Genomic DNA, 21,694 nt, shown 5'->3' with positions numbered 1-21,694 from the left:
TTGATATGTTTTCGCCTCAGCTGTACATACATTATAAATATGCTGTCTCATATTCAATGCTTGACACTTAATGTACAGGTATTTCTTTTATTAAGTGAGAGGCCCTGTAATCCAGGCTACATAAAGGATACACTCCTCCTTACAACTGGGGCATTCCTCATCCCAGTGACCAACCACATATCCTGCATAGCCCTTACAGTTCACCGCTCCCACTACTCCTGGCAATAGGCAATAGGTCTCCATCCCTAGTCCAGGAAGCTTGCACACAGCCCGGAACTGTCACTAGTGACCACACTTGGCCACACAGTTCCCCATAGCTGTCAATAGTGCCCAATTAGCCATCCATCTGCTCAAAGCAAAGAAAGAAAGCATACCAAGGCTTTCTCCACTCTCCAGGACTGCCCTGACCAATAGTCTCTCACCCTACAGGTTGCACATATCCTGATACAACGACTTGTTTCCCAAAAGAGATCTAGCATCACAATAGAACAAATACTATGGCAGTCACTCCTATACCATCCCTCTCGGGGTGGGTGGCAAACCCATGGAGGCGCAAGGAACCTGAGAGGTGGGATCCCCCCCGCGGGGTGCACCATCGACCGACCGTGATCTTCTGTGAAAGGTTTGAGTGGGAGCGTACCTACTGGGACCCGAAAGATGGTGAACTATGGCTGAGCAGGCCGAAGCCAGAGGAAACTCTGGTGGAGGCTCGTAGCGATACTGACGTGCAAATCGTTCGTCAAACTTGGGTATAGGGGCGAAAGACTAATCGAACCATCTAGTAGCCGGTTCCCTCCGAAGATTCCCTCAGGATAGCTGGAGCTCGTTGCACAGTTTTATCGGGTAAAGCGAATGATTAGAGGCATTAGGGGTGTAACACCCTCGACCTATTCTCAAACTTTAAATAGGTAAGCGGCCGAGGTTGCTCCGTTGAACCGCGGTGCAGAATGGGAGCTCCAAGTGGGTTTTTGGTAAGCAGAACTGGCGATGCAAGATGAACCGATACTTCTCATTCCAAGCATGGATTCCCGACCCCTGCTTGCTCAACAATGAGGCTATACCAAAGATGTGTCGCCTGCCTAGCAACCACTCCCTGCATGTGACCCATCTCCTGGAGAAACCCAAAACATATTCCCACACGGAACATGTTACTAGCCAAAGCCTACAATATGATACACAATGAATTCAATCTTACTTGCATTCAATGCATCCCCCTCCTCTTAGTAGGCATCAATATCCCAAGCAATACCCTGTTGGGTCTTGCTCTCACCCCCCAATGACCACAGGCATCCATCTCTGTCCATACACCTGCGTGAGGCTTGGAGTTGTTACTAGCAACCCATATGGGATCACTCAACTCCCCTCATTGCCATGGGTGTCCACAGACTCACTGAAATACCCAAGCAATGGGTGAACACATAACTGATCATCCCACAACGTCGGAAGCAAGAACTTGAACTGCAAGCGTCCAATGTAGACCACCCTGCCAACTAGGCTTCTCCAAAACAGTTGTACTCAGCTTAGGACTATTCCTAGCAACCAATACTTGGTCACACAATCCCCCACAGCTACCACCAGTACCTGCTCCACGCAAAAAGAAAACGCATTTATACACAGCCAACGTCATCAAGAACTTAGAAAAACGGAAAGGATAATCAGTTGAAAGCATAGTTAGGGAAAACGAAAACGTGGAACGGAAACGGAAACGAAAACGTTTCGGGATTTTTGGGAGCACTGAAACGGGGAAACGCCACGTCAGTAAGGGGGTTTTAGAAAAGGGGGTTTTGAGATGAGAACACACACATTTAGATTGCTACAACCTACAACCTACTTGTAACTTAAAATATAGTGCATAATACTTACCACAATGTCACTTAGAAGTTAGAACTTAGATTAAGTTACAAATTAGAACGTGTTTCAATGTAACCATGGTTGAAAGACTTCTACAGGGCTTGGGTCTCTATGGACTCAATTAGCTGCTCTTCATACAGCCAGCCACAGTTGGCTACGGTACAATGACCATGCAAGCATGCTCTATTGACGTATGTGCAGCCCGTACATCAGCCACTCGATACCCAGCATGGCAGACACTGTTCGGAATCCATCTGTATAGCTAGTAGGGACGCTCACTGTACAACCAGTCGTACAATTGTACATACACCAACGGCTACGCTCACCATACAACCATGTATGGCAGTCCATGCAATCATTAAAGTGGGCAGCCCACAGTCCGTACTGTTTACCCGCTCCGTACAAATGCCTTCAATAATCCCGTACGTACATCAGCAGCTCTACCATTACCGCTGCGTACAAGAATGCCAGCCCCCTTCAAGGCTCTTCCAAGTTCCGTGCTCACGACTGCACCAGGCTCCCTGAAGGCTTCTGTCCCTTCTCCGGATTCCAACCCCCGCGTTCATTTTTTGCCTCAACCTCCTTTTTCTTTTCGTGATTCTGCCTTGCGTTCCTTTTTCCCGTTCAATTTTCTACCCAAGGCCTTTCTTTCCAAAAGGGGGCTGCATGGGCTTGCCACGTGGCAGCCCATGCCATGGGTTGCCCCGAAGGGCCTTCAATTGCCCCTAGGCCCCCTCTAGTGGGACCTTTTTAAAAGCCCACCAATGAGCAACTTTAAAGCCTAAGGTTCTTTGGGCCCCTCTTGGCCCTAGACCTTTCATTTGCCCCCAAGGCACAAATGCTAGGGATTCTAGCACATCGAGTAACCCTTGACCTCGCCCCTTGTTTTCCTAGGGTCCTGCCCACACGCAGGCCAACATGCATGTGCCAGAAATCACACCCTCGTGACAGCTCTTCCCATATGCAATGAATTCAATGCATAATCCATCATGATCTTTCGCTTGACCATTATGAAGCTTCATCACAACGTCCTTAACAACCTCTTTCATGAAGAGTGTGTAGAAAGTGGGGCAAGGTGTGTGTTAGAGATTAGGAGCGAGTTGGTGTGGAATGACGAATAACCTGCATGCATAGGTGTACCACCCCTGCGTGCGTGAGGGGTGAAGGGGACCGCTGCTCTAGGAATCTCTACTAGAAGTCTTGGAATTGTATACTAAATAGGACGTTTAGCGACACCTCATTACGATGGACAAATGCTTGCTTCTTCCGACGTACCAATAGACGACACTTTTGCACCAATAGACGACACTCGCTCGACCATTATGAAGCTTCATCACAACGTCCTTAACAACTCCTTTCGTGAAGAGAGTACAAAAAGTGGACGAGGTGTGTGTTAGAGGTCAGGGGCGAGCTAGCGTGGAATGACAAATAGCGTGCGTGCATAGGTGTACCACACCTGTGTGCATGAGGGGTGAAGGGGACCGTTGCTCTAGGAATATCTGTCAAAAGATCTAGGATTGTTACTAAATAGGATGTTTAGCGACACCTCATTACGATGGACTTCTTTCGACGTACCAATAGACAACACTTGCGCACTAATAGACGACACTCGCTTTACCATTATGGAATGACGAATAACGTGCATGCATAGCTATACCACACCTGTGTGTGTGAGGGGTAAAGGGGACCGCTGCTCAGGAATCTCCGCCAGAAGTCCTAGAATTGTTACTAAATAGGACGTTTAGCAACACCTCATTACGATGGACAAATGCCTACTTCTTCCAGCGTACCAATCGATGACACTTGCGCGCCGTCTCTGATTCACTCGGAATGTTATGCTTGGTCTCGAATCTGAACTGACGACGACGGAGAGCCTTGCTATTCCAACTATTACAGGGGATCGTTCTAGGTGCTAGTGGACGAATGGAGTGAGTAGTGTAAGGAAAGCGTGAAGGGCAGCTTCGTGAAGTGAGCAAGCAATTAAAGCCACATAGTCCTGTAGCAATGGTATGAAACCTATATATGTGAGAAGTGTGTAGAGACGGGCAGAGAATCTAGGTGAGAGACAACGGTCAAAATGTATATCGTGGTAGGTGGTGTAGGTGATACTACAAGACGGGGAGTGGAGATGCGAATAGAAGAGGTATGCGTAGCCGGAGGTGGTGTAACTATGAAATCAATGATATGAGAAGTAAAGCCACCGAATCCCATGACATAGTTGACAATGATGGAGCCCCCTCCATGTGGAAATCAAGTAAAACCACCTGAGGAGGGCCATCTGCTGAGACCATTATACATAATGAGATCATCCACTCTGCCCAGATCCAATAGTACGTGCTCAAAAGATGTGACCAGGGCCCGCCTATCAACTGAGACTCGCATCACAACCTGCAACCTCCAAGTAAATATCTGGTTATAGAACATCATCATGTCTGAAGTCGAGGAGTGGCACCTGGTGTACGCCTACCCTCGCATTAAAGTCCCCAACCAGGACTTCCCCGAGGTTGAGAAATCTACAATGTTTGCAAAGACAGAGGGCTACGTACGACGTCGTTTCACTCTCCTCTCGGGCAGGAAAGTAGGAAGTCTGAGGTAGAAATACAATAAATAAATCTTGGTTGTCCGTATGCCGGATCCGGATCCAAAGAAACCTAGACTGTATATTCTCCTCTCTACTAAGATCGCCCCAAAGAGGGACAATCCATAGAGTATTGCTATGCCTCTTGAATCTCGTACACCCCCCGTGTCCCTCGTCTCATCTCTAAAGGCAGTCTCCCATGTGTACCCGTTGGCCACATGTAATGGGTGCTCTAGACTCTGCTGCGGAAGAAAAACCCTTGTAGAGAAATAGTGATCTTACATTCTTGCAGAGGATCCCTCCCCTTTTCCCCTTGATTGCGGGCCTTTCTTGATCTTGGTGTGTTTGCAGGTCACCTGTAGCTGATGCGAAGCTGTGGAGCTAGGCCATGAGGGCCTGTTGGAGCCTCGAGTAGGACCAATGGGCTGCGGGGAGCCCAAGGCTAGCAGCAGGCTTGAGGGCTACTGAGCAGCAGGCGCAGCTGCTCGTGGCCTAAGGCAGCAGCTCAGCTGTTGTAAGGCCAAGCCTAGAGGCCTACGGCAGGCCTAGAGTCCCACCCACATGAAGCAGCAGGCGCGGCAGCAAAGATGACGAGCACGGCAGAAGGGATGGCAGACCGGGGGGCGGGGGGGCCGCGACAGCAGGGGGGTTGCGGGAGGGGTGGATTGCTGTGCTATCGACTCTGAGCCCCTTGTGATCAAACATCCGTTGACATCCTCCAGGAGAGGAGGTGGAGTAGCTGGCGGAGCTACTAGCAGAAGGCGGAGTTGTAGGCGGGTGAGCAACCTAAGGTGGAGAGGGACTGTGATGGTGAAGGGGAGCTACGAGGGAGGTGGAGAGGAGCTGCAAGGGAGGTGGAGGAGGGCTGCGGGCAGGGAGGTAGAGCTCCTGGCGGAGATGTTAGCAAGAGGGCGGTTCAATAGGGTGCATTGCCTGTAGGTGATTAGCTCGAGGGGCTGCGGTGCGGTGGGGAGGAGCTGCGAGGGTGGAGGTGGAGAGAAGCTGCAAGAGAACAAGAGCGAGAGAGAGAAAGAAAGATCTATTAACGTCCGTGGGAGACCTCACGGGTCTATGGGACAAGTTACACACCAAAAAAGTTGCAAATACATCTGGGTATCCAGAGGGTTGAGGGAGTGAGAGTCTTTGGGTTTAGATTTGAAATCATGAATCAAGGCTTGTCCCGAGCTAAGTCAGAGTGAGCTCCTCAGATATCCATATCTGTGTACCTTTCAGCTTGTTTGTCTGTCGAAGAATCTTCGTTCTTCCTACCCTCTCTGCAAAATAAACTTGTACTTGTGTTCCCTTCTGAGAGATACAACTGATGTCAATTTCATCCCATTCTATCTACGGTATCTCCTTCTTGAGACACGCGAGCTTTTCTTCTTCTGTGTATCCCTCAATAAATACATCAACCGGACAACCAAGGCAATCCTCTGGCAGCCCCCCAATGCGCAATATTTCTTATTTTTTGCTATGTTTTCATGCTCTTTTACCTTTGTGTAAAGGTCTGCTTTGTTGATTTTGTTGTTGGCTATAATAGCCATCTCTCTCTTGGCTGAACTGACCTGAGTGGTAATCATCTCTTCGACCGTGGAGACAAGTGTTGGTGCTGGTGGAGATGAGCTGCATTTTTGTAGAACTTCGGCAATGATCTCCTGCTTACCATAAGCCTGAACTCTCTTACTTCATGCTGTAGATAGTAGATTTGCTCCGCAGGTCTGATCCAATCCTTCGCTTAAAGTATAGTGCATACAGGCTGGGTGTCGCTAATGAGGCTGCAATATCAAAGTACGAGGGCTTGCTGACTGGTGTGGTGGCGAGCTGCTTTATCTTAGGGAAAGAGGGGGACTACATAACGGTAGCCTGTGCAATCTATGGTTCCCTTAGCTGAAGCTAACCCATAAAATTGCAGGGGATCAGCCCAGTTTAAGGTGTATTAGATCTCTCCCCTTCTGCTCTGCTCTGGACGACCCGGACAAAAAGGCTGCTTTGCTGCTATACGGACGACGGCGGTGGCTGTACGATGAAGGTTGAAGGCAGCCGTACGGTGGCGGCTGTACGGCCTGTACTGGAGGCTGAGGGGCTAGGCGACGGGTGGGTGACAGGAGGCCGAGAGAGAGAGAGAGAGAGAGAGAGAGAGAGAGAGAGGGGGGGGGGGAGATTGGATCACTTCCTCCTCTTCTAGTCAACTATCTCCTCCTTGCAAGACCTAGCTGGCTGCAATAGAAGTATTTCTTTCTCTTCTTGCTCCCACTAAATGACCACGACAACTACTCATCGTTCTTATCATTTCTCTTTTTTTTCTCGTTGGGCTTGCCGTCGCCAAGCTTGCCCTTATTTGTGCCTTACTTGTCTAGAACATTAAAGGCATTGTCATCGGGCTTGCTCCTGCAGAAGCAAGGCACTTGCTGTTCAAAAGCCCCGAAGCCGACTGCTGCCTTGCAATCATGGTGGTGAGCATGCCCATTGCCAAGTAAAAACCTAGCCATCCTTGTCAAATCTGTCTTTTGACCAGCCGCAGAGAGTTGATCCCTCACAACCTTCATCTTGGTGATGTGCTAATCAACCATAGTTACGCTGAAATGCCGAAACGGCACAATCTAGGCCGAAAACGGCGTTTCTCCCGTGCCCGACCCCCCGAAACGCGAAACGCAGCCCGAAACGGCACGCCGAAACTGCATTTTAGAGCCGAAACGGGCCGTTTCCGGTGCCGTTTCGGACGTGACCTAAAAACAGGGACAAAACAAAAAAAAAAACACCGTGCGCCTGCTTCTCTTCGTCACGTTTTTCTACTCGCCTGCCTGCTGCTCTCCCCCACGATTTCTTAGCCTGCTTGGTTCTCTCCCAGCTCTACGAGTGGCTGCTCTTTTGGACACCCGGCTTTAGTGAGCACATTTCCTTTCTCTATGCTTCTCTTGCCACAAACATCTTGCTGTTTTTTGGCTGCAACCATTGATTCTTGGCTTTTCCCTTTGAAATTTGATCTATTGCAGCTTGTACAAGTGCTCTTTTTGCTCATGGATATGGCTTCACAAGCGCTGTCCCTCAGCAAGAGAAGGAGTTCACCCAATCGGATTATTGGTGGAGCCAAGTTGATTTGGTAGGCAAGTATGACTCCAAGAAAGGAGGAGCTCGCAAGTTTAGATGCAGATGGTGTGGATTGGAGCGAGGAGGGAACCCTGATAGGGTCAAATGTCATCTTCTTGGCATTAAGGATGGGGGGATTGGGCTATGCTCCGTAATCTCACCACAAGAGAAAGAAAGGCTGCAAAGAGAGGTTGAAGTATTGCCCACTACAAAAAGGGCAAAGACAATGGCTTCCACTGGTGTAGGAGCTTCTTCAGGTGCTCATGCAGCACGTGTTCAGCAGGCCACTGCATTTTGAAGTCCTCTTCCCTCTGCTACTACGGCTGCTTCTTTTGCGTGTGCACATGGAGCTCCTGCTGATATTCCTGCTACATCTCGGTCTACTTCACATAGGCAGGGCAGTCTTTACACATCATGGCATCCGCAAAGGAAGGCACAAGTAGATGCAGCTGTGGCCCGATTTTTTTACTCCAATGGGATTAGCTTCAATGTTGCTAGATCACCCTACTTCAAAGAGATGGTGTCAGAAATCAAAACATTTGGATCCACATATACCCCTCCCACATTTGATGCTTTGAGGGGCAAGTTTCTAGAGGATGAGGTGGTGGCAGTTAAGCAAAGCTATTGAACCTGTGAAAGAGAAATGGGTAAAGTATGGGGTAAGTTTGGTTGCAGATGGATGGAGTGATGTGCGAAGTCACTCACTAGAGGGTATCCTTGCATATTGTAGGGGATCTGCACTCTACATACACTCCATAGAGTGTGGAGTGCAACAAAAAACAGCACCTATATTGATGCAAATGTGGGTAGATGCAGTGGAATATGTGGGGCCGTCTAATGTTTTGCAACTTGTTTCAGATGGGGAAAATACCAATAAGGCAGCAGGTGCATTATTGGAGCAAAAGTATCCTCATATCCAGTGGAGTGCTTGTGTAACACATTGCTTGAATAATTTATTGAAAGACATTGGCAAATTGGATTGGGTCAAGAATGTTATTGACAATGAAAAAGAGGTGGTTAACTTCATCACATGACATAATTTTTCTCTTGCTTTGTACCGTAAATTTGCCAACAAGGAGCTTTTGAAGTATGCAGAGACAAGATTTACATACAACTTTTTGATGCTTCGCAGGCTCCTTGAAATGAGACCTGCACTGAAACAAGTTGTGGCAAGCCCAGAGTGGGATGCATGGCCCACTTCTAAGCAGGCTCTTGGAATTTATTGTTATGACTTGTGCATAGGCAGTGATGAATTTTGGGCTGATGCATCTCACATTGTTGATCTATGTGTGCCTATTGTGAAGCTGCTTAACCGAGTTGATGGAGATATGCCTTTTCTTGGTAAGGTGTATGAGGGGATGGATCGGATGATTGAGAATATCAGAGAAATAGAAAAGAATCCCCAAAGGTTGAGAGAATTGGAAGAGTTGGCTGTAAGCAGATGGAATCAATATTACTCTCCCATGCATGCAACTGCCTTTGTGTTGGACCCGGAGTTTCAACACAAGGCAAGTGCACAACAGAGTGATGCATAGGTTGTTCGTGGTTGGAACCTCACTCTTCAGAAGATGGTGCCAACTCCTGATGGACGGCGGAAGATAAAAGACCAGCTTTCCAATTATCGCAATAAGGAAGGCATGTATGGATGGCCAAATGCACAGCTTGATAGGTAATATTAACTCATTTTAATTTTCAGATTTTAGGAACTTGTAATTTGTTATTTAATACAAAATTAGAAATCTGAAATTTATGAGTTTTGGAATTTCAGATTTCGAGTTGGGGCTGTTACATGGTGGGAGGATTATGGAGCTGATTCCCTCGAGTTGCAAAAGCTTGCCATCCGCATTCTACACCAAGCTTGCACCTCCTCTTCTTGTGAGCGTTTGTGGAGTAGCTTTGCCCATATCCACACAAAGAAGAGAAAACGTCTGCGAACGCAACCTGCCAATGATCTTGTCTTTGTTAATGCAAACTTGCGTTTGCTTAACAAGATGAGACACGAGTATACGCATGACAAATATATTGGATTTCATAGCCCAGATGATGCCCACTCACCTGATGATAATTATTTCTTAGTAGAGGAGAATGATGATGATGAGGAGGAGGCGGCGGCGGCAAAGATTGAGTCTCAGGATGAGGATGAGCTTATTATTTGATCATATCATCCTCGATGTAGCCTTTTTTGGGTTTCAGCTTTCGAACCACCAGGTGGGGCTCCGGATCTTCATCTTACATAATGAGTAATTGGTTTCGTCGAGCTTAACCTGTTTTCCAAAAGCTATGATGAGGATGGAAAGAGCCTAGGAATTTGTACACCTACCTGAATCTGGATCTCCCTCCTCACAAGGGAAGCTGTCCACCAAATGTAGAAGTCGATTTCTACAAGCTGAACCGAGATCTCCTGCTGATGCTGCTCCAGTTGCAGCTATCTGGTAGTCTAGTGAGCTGTCCTTGCTGCCCACATGGCAGCTAGCATGCTGCCCAGGTGGCAGCCCTGCCAGCAGTGATATCAGTTTTGCTCCGCATCTATAACTCCCTCTTGGTGCACCTCCCCTCTGCTCTCCTCATTTGGGGGCTCACAGGGTGGGTAGTTCACCTACCCAAACTCCAACAATCACAAAGGTGGTCAGCAATATTGCCATGCAGTCACAGCAACGCACGTCAGCGGGAGATACAGCCAGTGTTTCATGTACGGTGGTTGAAGCAGTACGTTGGACACTTGTTTGATGCAGTTAGGGATGAGGAGAGGCTAGAGATGGTGAGCCAAGCACAGATTCTGAAACTTGAGCATGTCCACCACCACCAATTCAAGCAGGGCACAAGGCAATGACAAACAACCAAGTTCAAACACATAGGCGTGTTCAAGGCAGTTTAGTTGGAAGAAGACTTTTTTCCAGATTACCCACAGATCCTCAAACAGTACAAGGACGAAATAAAACTTGAAAGTGTTGCAACTTAGTCCATGGGGATGTCACATCCATCTCCTACAGATGGTGTGGATAGGGTTGCAACCTGGAGCAGTCCACTAATTGCAGGAGAAGTCTGCAGCAAGGCAGGCAGATGCAGCAGCAATCTGCTGCAGGTCTGGTCTTTATAGGCACTGTACCAGGTCAGCAGACCTACAGACCTGGTCAGCCTGCTACAAACTGGGTCATCCTGCTACAGATGAGGTCGGCCCAGCCCAGCCCATGGGCCCGCAAGTCTATAAAAGGGGGCTCACTCAACCAATGAGATTTCTGAGGCAATGCAGCAGCAGTCCCCCGCCTATCCTCTGTAGCAGCAGCAGGCTACACAGACGTCAGAGCAGATTTCATTCTCACAAGGTGAAACATCAGACAAATCTTCCAAGCACAGTTGCAGCAGTAACTCATTATTACAGGCAGTACCAATGCACAAAGATCCTCTCCATCTCACTGGGGTCTCCATAGCAAAACGACGGGAGGACAGCTTCCCAGAATTCCTTCCCGCCGGCAGTCTGTTGTACGTCACGTGGGCACATTGTGTATCCTTTCTCTTTCCGCCCACATTGACCCAGAAAAGAAGTAAATACTCTTCGGGGGGAGGGGGCATCTCATCCCAATCCAGTGCCAAGCGATATTTTTGCATTGTCTTTCAGTTGTCTCTTTCTTCCAGAATTTGTCTTTCAATTACCCTTATGCTTCGACTTCGCACTTAGACACGGACACGTTCCGCTTAGACCATTCATCAACATACATCTGAAGATAGCTTCAGTAGTCAAGTGCATGTTACTCTATGCATTTGTGTGTGTGGAAATAGATTATTTGGTAAGTAAAATAAGGCCCATGGAAGTTGTACAAGATACATGATCATCACAGAAATCAAAGAGTGTATGTTTTTCTGGATATATGGCAAACTATCAGCTTCTCCGTCACAATATTCTCTTTTCTTCCACTGGCTCAGATACTGGGCCTTATGGACCCTCTGGCTACAGCGCAATCAAGCATATCTGAATTCTCCCCTTCAGCAGCCATATGAGTTCTTCCGAGCCTCATTGCGGCAGTCTTTATATGATGCCTTACATGAGGAAGATTTGGATGTTTCTTGTATTCAGCTTTTCTTTTACTGCTTTTGATGGATAGGGCTTTGGCTCTCTTTTGAGCTCTGCCCAGATGTAAATGAATGTTTCATAATATAAGTATCTTGGTTTCACCAAAAAAAAAAAGTATGTGCTCACATGCCATGTTCTGTGTGCATCGTTAGATGTGTGCACTCTTGAGACAGAGAGAGGGGGGGGGGGGGGGGGGATGCACAATGCAGCTTCTTATAGAGGATAGGAGATGAGCAAAATTTACACTAGATTGTAGTTTAGTTTTGCCAAGGTCCATATAAATATACACCCATTTGAGCTACAACAACCAGGTCCATGTAGAAATCAAAGAGTGTATGTGTTCACATGCCATATTCGGTGTCCATCGCTAGATGTGTGCACTCCTCTGTGTGTGTGTGTGTGAAAGAGAGAGAGAGACGCGGGGGGGGGGGGCTGTGCAATGCAGTTTCTTACATGGGATAGGAGATGAGCAAAATTTACACTAGATTGTAATTTAGTTTTGCCAAGGTCCATGAAATAAATATAAACATACACCCATTTGAGCTACAAAAACCAGGAATGGACCAAACCAACCAGCCTGGAAAAGGAGCATACCTTACATACAGTAACAGTGAATTTCCACTGCTGCTTCCACATCAGAGAGTTGCAGAAGACGAATGCATGGAATATAATGTACTTATAGTGACCACAGCTTTTTCCGCCTCAATAATACCTTGGGCCATTGCATTCTGCAGCTGAGAGGGTCCCTAAGAATCAAAGTGATGGTCGTCAGTCTGAGACAACCACCAAATCTAGCAGCCATTAAGCTTTGCTTACAAAGATTCAATGCGCCTCCACTCAATTCAGATGTGATTCGAGGAATATCTTCCGGCAGATCTCCATTGATAGTCGATGGATGGATTAGGCAATCCTTGTAGATCCACCAGCAAAATCATTTTACAGACTTTCCTGTACAAGTATTGATGGAGAGGTTAGAACCAATGGTGCAAAAGCGAAGTTATACCCAAAAATTCAATTCAGGCAATATGCTTAGATTCCAGCTCATCTTCATTTTACATGAGCTAGAGGCATATCTAATTTTCACTTTTAAAGCCTTCTAAATAAATGTAATAGTAGCTATGTCAGGTCTAAGAGTCTTCATATAAAGCTTAGTCTCGCTTCTTCCCCCCCCTCTCTCTCTCTTTATCAATTTCTTGGTAGAGACATGGGACATGATGCCTGCAGGTTGCCCCACAATACATCTCGATACACACTCCTTGTCGTGGCCTGAGAAGGATCAAGCAAGCGCAGCCACAGGGGAATTGCATGTCCAATCCGTTGTGCCCTCAGCCCTACAGTCTCCATACATCTGGTTATCCCCCATCATGATTCTACGTACTATAGCTCATTTACAAAAATGGATCCACACTACACCTTCAGAGAGCTAAAGAAGGACATCGTCCAACTATCATGGCAAGGCAACATCATGATCTTGGGTGATGTGGACGCTCGCATTGGTATACACTAGTTGCATGATGAGTAAGACATCTCACGTCCTTGGGTGAGGTAAGATGACACATTTCATAGAGGTTGGGACCAGATCTCAAAGGATGCAACGCACAACCATGACCACCATGGAAAATGCCTTGAACAGTTGTGTGGCAACACTAGACTCCTGACTCTAAATGGCATGCCTAAAGAGTAGACACACAAGAGCTTTCACATGTCATACCCTGACTGGCAACAATGTCATTGACTATACCATAGTGCTTGTTATGTCCATAACTAGGCTTACTAGAGCCTAACCAAGACTACACTCTCTAGGGTCAAGGCCAGGGGGAGCACACGGGAGTAATTAGATCCCTATGCTTGCTTACTCTCTAATCAAGCTCAAGGATAAGTGATGTCTGAACTTCAAACTCGTAAACCTGAGATCATTATAAAAGAGATTGCTTGACTTCAAGTTGAATTCAATGTTTCTCTAGTGTGTAAAGCACAAAACCATCCAACAACTGGATGAATAAGCAATAGCGACAAGGATACGGAAGACCAATTGGTTCATGATAAATAATCTAAGGGTTGGTCAACCCCATCAAATGATGGGTGGGCTGTATTAGAGGGGCCCAGCGAAGAGTGAAAGCCCAAAACTGCTAGCTAAAAGTGAAAGCCCAAAACCATAAGTAGTTTCTTGAGCAGTTCATAATATATTTCAAGGAATACGGATTTGTTCTTGGGTGACTTTTCTAAATTCCATGTTCATTATGCTAATGATTCATAGGTAAAGGCTTTTAAGTAAAAGGCATCCCGCTTAGGAATTCTAGTACTTTGTGTTGATAATTTGTTGAGTTTAAGCAACTGTGTATCTCTTTAATAGTTGATTAAAGTCTAGTTTTGCAATTGCTTTGGTTTTTCCTAGATACTCACCGTTTGGCCGAATACTTGGATTGGTGGATTCTCATGGTATGGGACACATAGGATTGTGGCCATGAGTCTAGCTACTTAGCCATGGATTTGGCTAATGGACCATAGATTTAGCAAGTTGCATAGCTTTGATGATGGCAATGAAACAATATTGTGATTGGATAATCCACTATTTGAGAAATCCTTAGGGACAAACCACTTGGTTGATAACTTGGACTTTGTGGGTCACTAAGGTGACGTGGTTGTATCACTACAGTGACAATCTCAATTAGAATTGGCATTCTGGAGTGTGGATTCACTCAAACCCCAACTAAATTGAGACAAAACTTCTTATTCTCAATTCCTTTGGTGCTTTGAACTAAGCGCGTCATAAGGAATGCTGAGTACCTTCATAAATGAACTATGGATATGCTATGCTTGGGTTTGGCAAGTGCGTTATATGATATAGGTAGCCTTGTATTAGTCAGATAAAGATAAGAATAACCTCTCCTATAGCTTGCATAAGGAAGAAAAGATTGTGAGAAGCTGAATCCAGGATAAGGATCACTTCTGTTCTATGAAAGTGTGGCTAAAGGATACTCTGGTAAGAATAAGCCTTGTGGATAAAGATACTCATGCCAGAAATAGGCATTGAGTGAATCTCAAGTCGGGATTGACATGAAGAAGTCACGTTAAGTACTTGACTAAGTTTCTCTAGGCCAAGCTATGATCGTAATGATACGAGTCTGGGAGGCACTATTTTATCATTTTAAAGGAGGGGCAGAAGAGCAAGTCTAGAATGAATTTACAGAATCTAGCAATACATTCACAAATCCAAGAAGGGTTGATTTAGGCCTTTATTTTTTGATTTGGATCCTACCAAGGTTTGCACTCATGCGATCTTGATAGGTCCTCCAGAATCTAGATTGATAGCTTGTAGTAGTATGGGACACTATAAATACTATTGATGCAGGCAGCAGCATTTCTATGTGGTAGGAATCAAAAACCAATGCCAACATGCCCTTCATTTCCACGGTTGGAGTATGGTTAACATTTTCCAAACTAATGGTATCTAGTTAAAGAACAATGATCCTCTGTGTTTGGTAAAGCTGATCTAGATGTATTTCTGGTTGAAGATCAAATGTTCCTCAAGAATATTTGCCACATGTTTAGTAAAGCCGATCACCTTACTATGGCCAATGTGATTAGAAAAGAAGTTCAGATTGAGAATATCAATTTCTTGTTACTTCGTAGTATCATGGATTGCCTTTTTGGAAAGGAATCTTGAAAAAAGAATTCACGGTTTAGGCTACTCCCATTTCACTTGCCGCTACTATGGGAATCGCTTTTGATTTCCTTTCCTCCGACTGCTAAGATGTTTCAATTTGCCGGGTTGTCTCTTGTCTGCCTACGGATTCAGCATCAATTCAAAGGGTTAACCATTCGGGAATCTCCGGATCCATGCCTATTTTTGGCTCCCCGAAGCATTTCGTCGTTATTACGCCCTTCCTTGTCTCTGGGTGCCTAGGTATCCACCGTAAGCCCTTTCTCGTTTGAACCTTGCCGTTGAATGCTATGCTATCTCAATGTGCTACGCACACGGATCCTGTCAACCTCTCCCCACTGGGGATCAAGATTATTCCATACTAGTGTATGCGATTACACGAATTTGGATCACAGGCTGGAGATAAGCGGACTCGAACCGCTAACATCTGCCACAAGGTAAGCCATTGTCTCTTAGGCCTACCTTACTGGGGGACGCCGGCGATATACAATGACTCCCCTCGAACACGGCTTTCATTGTACCGTGCTCTCCAAGGAGCAACTCTTTTCGAATCGAAAGGCACCGAAAATGTTACCAAGTCCCAACCCCCGAGGGTTTGTCAATCCATATAATTTACTCCTCAATTCCTCATACAGTAAGATCAGGATTGCCTATCCGTGGCATATCCAAATACATCTAGTGTGACAAGCCATAATAGAATGTAGCATCTTGATTTGTGTCCGAGTCTCGCGTGGTAGTCAATCCCAAAATTGTCGAAATTATTGATCCTGGCACAACAAGGCGACACCCAAATTTGAACTAGGGGATGAAGGATTTGCAGTCCTTTGTCTTACCACTTGACTATATCACCAATTTTCCCCTAGATTGCTCCACTATCTTTTGACTTACTCAGATCCCTACTACCCACCCCCTGGTCTTGTTTTCCCTCCTAACCCTCTTGGGAATATCGAACGGATCCTTGACGCTCCCCACCCCCCAGAAACAGTTCACATAGATACCGGGTTCTACTTCGTCCTTGTCAAATTTACCTCATTCACTCCCTAGCTTTCGTCTCTCAGTGTCAGTGTCGGCCCAACAGAGTGCCTTCACCTTCGGTGTTCTTTCCGATCTCTACGCATTTCACCGCTCCACCGAAAATTCCCTCTGCCTTAGATTAGTGGGCCACTTTGCTTTGGGGACACTTCAACCAGAATCAGATCACCTGGCACTTAATCTGCATAAGACAGCCACCACTTGAAGTGGCAGCCCACCCCCCACGCCCCCCGTCTAGACTTCAAACAAGCAAAGACTTCCAAGGACAAACTATTGTTAGTGGTGGTGTTGATGATATGTGGGAGATTTAGGTCTTATCTCTTTGTCAATGACTCACTATTTCCATAATTTTTAACATCCGATTTGGTTTGTGTCAAAACAAAGTGTAGGCGTTATACATTCGCAATATGAGACAAAATTAAAAAGATCATTTAAAAATGTTGGCTTTAATATATTGAACTTGATTTTAAAGACTAGACTCAATTTGAATGTGTTTTGCTGAAGTCAATGTTGAACGTGCCAAAATTTTGGGTTTTTGATGCTTGAAATGTGGATTGATCTACTTTTAAACCAAACTATGCAATCTTGGTTATTTCAATTAGACCTAAATCCTTAGGTACACCCCTAGAGCTCCTTGGCATAGAGAGAACGACACAATATCTAGCCAAATTCACCCAACTCCTACACGACCACCTCCAATTCCTCTCATGGGAAGTGAGCGCCCCATCCAAAAAGACACATAAGCTAGATGATGGATACGAGGAGAAGGTTCCACTGGTGAGGGGTAGATGTACTTCCAGCTACTGGCCTCTCACCATCTGGGGGGCAGTACTCAACCGCTTCGCCTACCAACACGAGACTTTCATCGCTCTCCCACAACCCCATTTTCACGGTTTAGACTACTCCCATTTCACTCGCCACTACTGTGGGAATCGCTTTTGATTTCCTTTCGTCCGGCTGCTAAGATGTTTCAGTTTGCCAGGTTGTCTCTTGTCTGCATATGGATTCAGCGTCGATTCAAAGGGTTAGCCTATTCAGGAATCTCCAAATCCATGCCTATTTTCGGCTCCCTGAAGCATTTCATCGTTTACTACGCCCTTCCTTGTCTCCAGGTGCCTAGGTATCCACCGTAAGCCCTTTCTCGTTTGAACCTCGTCGTTGAATGCTACGCTATCTCGATGTGCTGTGCAGGGATCCTATCAACGTCCATAGGGAATAGGTCATGGGTCAACCTGTCCCCACTGGGGGTCAAGATTATTCCATACTAGTGTATGCGATTACACAAATTTGGATCACAGGCTCGAGATAAGCGGACTCGAACCGCTGACATCTGCCACAGGGTAAGCCACTGTCTCTTATGCCTACCTTATTGGGGGACATCGGCGATATACAATGACTCCCCCCAAACACGGCCTACAACTTTCATTGTACTGTGCTCTCCGAGGAGCAACTCTTTTTGAATCGAAAGGCACCGAATAAGATCGATAATGTTACCAACTCCCAACCCCCGAGGGGTTGTCAATACATATAATTTACTCCTCAATTCCTGATGCAATAAGATCAGGATTGCCTATCCGTGGCATATCCAGATACATCTAGCGTGACAGGCCATAATAGACTATGTAGCATCTCGATTTGTGTCCGAGTCTCGCGCGGTAGTCAATCCCGAAATCGTCGAAATTATCGACAACAAGGCGACACCCAAATTTGAACTAGGAGATGAAGGATTTGCAATCCTTTGTCTTACCACTTGACTATATCACCAAATTTCCCCTAGATTGCTCCACTATCCTCTGACTTACTTGGATCCCTACTACCCACCCCTTGGTCTTGTTTTCCCTCCTAACGCTCTTGGGAATATTGAACGGATCCTTTGTAGAATCCCGTAGGATTTTATAGATGCATCTTGGAAGAGGAGTGAGAGCACAATGAAGTTCTCTTTTATGGATTGTGAGAGAGGTGACTCTCTCTTATAGAAAGGGGGAGAAGGTAGCACCTTCCCTACATAAGTGGCAATCAGCCCCTACATCAGTGGGAATCAGCCCCTACATCAGTGGGACTGGCCTAAATCAAAGGAATCTCCCATGTGGGGACCTTTGCTTACATCATCACTTAGGTCACACACTAGACACATCATAGCACTTGAATCTTGATGTGCCTTTACAACACACACAAACACACGTGACTCCCCTAGATGCACATATGCATCATAGAGCAAGCCCTTGATCACACTTATCCCAACATACCCTCCCTCAAGGGTTTGCCTCTTGCAATGTCAAGGATACATCTAGTCTCATAGTTTCTCATGCCATCTCATGGTGGTCAAGGATAAATCTATGGCTAGGATCTCATGCTAGCAAGGGTTCCCAAGGGTGTGAGGTTCACAGAAATGGGATAGACAAAACACATATCACATGGTCTACATCATATGGTGACCAGAGGTGATTTACAAAGGTGATTTACAAAAGACAAAACACATGATATTCTTTTTGGAGTACTACTCCAGACAGAGAACCTCAAAATTTGACCAAGTGATGATAAACAAAAATTTCAAAAGACAAAGTGCTCAAAAAGCATAGTCTTTATTTTCAAAGTTTGATTCTTCATTTGCTGATGGAGTTCTTGTTGGAGATAAGTGCACACTAAGTGTACTATTTCCCTAGTCTACATTTGTCTAAGTCTAGTCTAGTCTTTGTGCCTTGAGTGTGTGCCATGTGGCACCTCTACAATTATCCCATAAGCACTCTTGCTTTCTGTCTTGTACTTTGGCCCATATATTCATGGGTCACATCATTGCAATCTATCTATCTAGCTTGTGTCTTGTCTACACTCTTCTCAAGGTACTTCTTTGTCTTTCAATCTTGTTCTTATTTTACTTCTAGTTTTCTAGCTTCTAGTTCTTCCTTTTCTATTCCTACTTGATATCAGAGCCATGTAGATCCCTCTTCTCTCCTCTCACTCTGCTGTAGCCATAGCCGCCTTTTCTCAGATTCCTGCCCCGATCAGCTGGTCACCATCATCTCCGAAACGGGCTGCTTCTGTCTGCCCTGCCACTCTTTGCGCCGCCATCTCCATCTTCTGCCCGTCTTCTCCACTACATGGTATTCAGACCGTCACCTCCAGCTGCTGCCGTTCCTGTTCAGGTTGCCGCTGGAGATCTGCCCGCCTCTTTCTGCCCCGCCATCTCTCTGCCAGATCTGCGCCACCACATCAGGATGCCATCTCTCTGCCAGATCTGCGTGCCAGATCTGCACGCCATTGTGCTGCCAGATCTGCTGCACCTTGATATGCGCGCCAGATCTGCACGCCATTGCGCTGCCAGATCTGCTGCGCCTTGATCTGCACGCCAGATCTGCGCGCCATTGCTGCGCTCAGCTCGCCATTGCTGCGCTGTGAGCTGCCGCCCTGTTCATGCTGAAGAGCCGCTCCATGTTGCTGCCCATGACTTTTTGAAGCTGCTGCCCGTACCTTTTCTGTTCGAAACAAAGAAGGAGCTGAAGCTGTTCTAAAGGTACTGTGCATTGTCTCTTCAGTTTGCTGAGCAGTTTTTTGTTATCCTCATATCTGCAAACTGCTGGTTCCTCCTGCTTCGATGGGCTGTCACATGCTATTATGGCCTTGACAAAGTGGTGAGAGAACCGGCTTCTTGGATCTCTCCTTTCATTTATTTCTGCAATATTGTAAGGGAATAGACACTGCCCTTGCATCTTAGCAAGAGGTAAGACCTTCCCACATGGCTTCTTCCTCTCATTCTCTCATGTCTATCAACAAATTCAATGGGTCCAACTTTCATACTTGGCAAATCAAAATCAAGTGCCATCTTATGAAAGAAGGTCTTTGGGATGTTGTTCACCATGCTGCTCCCGAAGATCCCGACATTGAGCAAGTTGTCAGTGCCAAGAACGACAAAGCCTATGCTATCATCTTGCTCGGTCTTGGAGATGATTACATTCATCACATCTCCGACATACAGTCTGCTCCTCAAGCATGAATCACTTTGGATACCCTTTTTGAACCCCGATCTAAAAACTCTAAGATTGCACTTATGATCTCATTCTTTGATCTACATATGCAGGAAGGAGCTACTATAGCCTCTCATGTCAATTATCTTCGCAGTCTTATGGTTCAGCTTGCATCAGTAAAGTCTCAAAAGCTTACCTGACACCTATGCTACTCTTGTCACTACCTTCAAGTATCACAATAATCCTTCTCTTGAAGGTATCATCAATGCTCTCCAAGAGGAAGAAAGAACTCAACAACGAAAGGTAACTGACACTGCTTTTTTAGCAAAGAAAGGAAGTTTTAAGGTAAGAAAGCCTTGCACCCATTGTGGCAAAACCAATCATATGGAGAAGGATTGTTTCAAGGCTCATCCATGCACCATTTGTGGCCGTGATAATCACCGGGAGAGGGACTGCTACTCCAAACCCTCTACATCAGCCCCTGCATCTACCTCAGCCCATGTTGCTCCAACATCTCCATGAGCAGATCCTGCTGTTCCTTCCTCATATAATGAGAAGTGCGCTTTCTGATTACTTCATATTTCTTGTCTACCACTTTGACCACCGATGATGTAGGTCAAGGCGTTCTAGTGATCCATCTTGTCCCTACCCTCGTGGACCCATATGAGGATATCACTTGAGGAGGGGTGTCTCAAGATCTTTGTCTATCAAGTCTTCTATCTTGTCTCTCAGTCTATCAATCTTTATGTATGTCTTCTAGTCTTGTCTTTCTTTCTTCCTCCTAGTGTCCACTTAAGGAGGGTGTTGGAGATAAGTGCACACTAAGTGTACTATTTCCCTAGTCTACATTTGTCTAAGTCTAGTCTAGTCTTTGTGTCTTGAGTGTGTGCCATGTGGCACCTCTACAATTATCCCATAAGCACTCTTGCTTTATGTCTTGTACTTTGGCCCATATATTCATGGGTCACATCATTGCAATCTATCTATCTAGCTTGTGTCTTGTCTACACTCTTCTCAAGGTACTTCTTTGTCTTTCAATCTTGTTCTTATTTTACTTCTAGTTTTCTAGTTTCTAGTTCTTCCTTTTCTATTCCTACTGTTCTTCCTTCAGCTAGATTTGCTTTGTTGTTGAAGTAGTCCTTCTTCACAAGAAATGCTTGATTCTCTTTGTTCTTCATGGAATAACACATTCCCTTTTTCAATTGTAGCTAAAGTAACTTAATAAGCAAGATACATTTGAAGCATTTTCCTTGTGCACCAAATACTGTGAGATGATGATCCCAAGCTTCATGTGAAGTTTCAAAGCCATCAATGTGGTGAATGTATGAGCCACTTAATCCCAAAGCAATGATAGCAAGAGCCTTCTTGTCTTTGATCAACCAATTAGCTTCTTCTTTTGTAGACTTCTTTTTCTTTCCATTCACAACATACCATATCTCCATAAACTTAGC

General features: G+C 45.7%; 1 protein-coding gene across 6 annotated transcripts in view; it reads right to left on the bottom strand.

The window, feature by feature from the left end:
• Positions 1–21,694, bottom strand: part of LOC147880794 (uncharacterized) — a 142,971-nt gene that overhangs the window by 4,957 nt on the left and 116,320 nt on the right. For 5 of the 6 annotated variants that reach the window (XM_087371097.1, XM_087371100.1, XM_087371102.1 and 2 more), the window contains one exon: positions 12,180–12,533. In XM_087371097.1, the coding sequence (XP_087227223.1) occupies positions 12,517–12,533 (17 nt within the window). In that variant the 3' untranslated portion in view covers positions 12,180–12,516. The remainder of the gene's footprint in view (positions 1–12,179; positions 12,534–21,694) is intronic. The other variant, XM_087371099.1, reaches the window with a different exon arrangement.

This window comes from Dipteris shenzhenensis, chromosome 32, assembly GCF_047967505.1.
Source record: "Dipteris shenzhenensis isolate YYH24624 ecotype China chromosome 32, Dip_SZ_1.0, whole genome shotgun sequence".
Classification (NCBI taxonomy): Eukaryota; Viridiplantae; Streptophyta; class Polypodiopsida; order Gleicheniales; family Dipteridaceae; genus Dipteris; species Dipteris shenzhenensis.
This window is presented reverse-complemented; position numbering and strand designations above follow the sequence as displayed.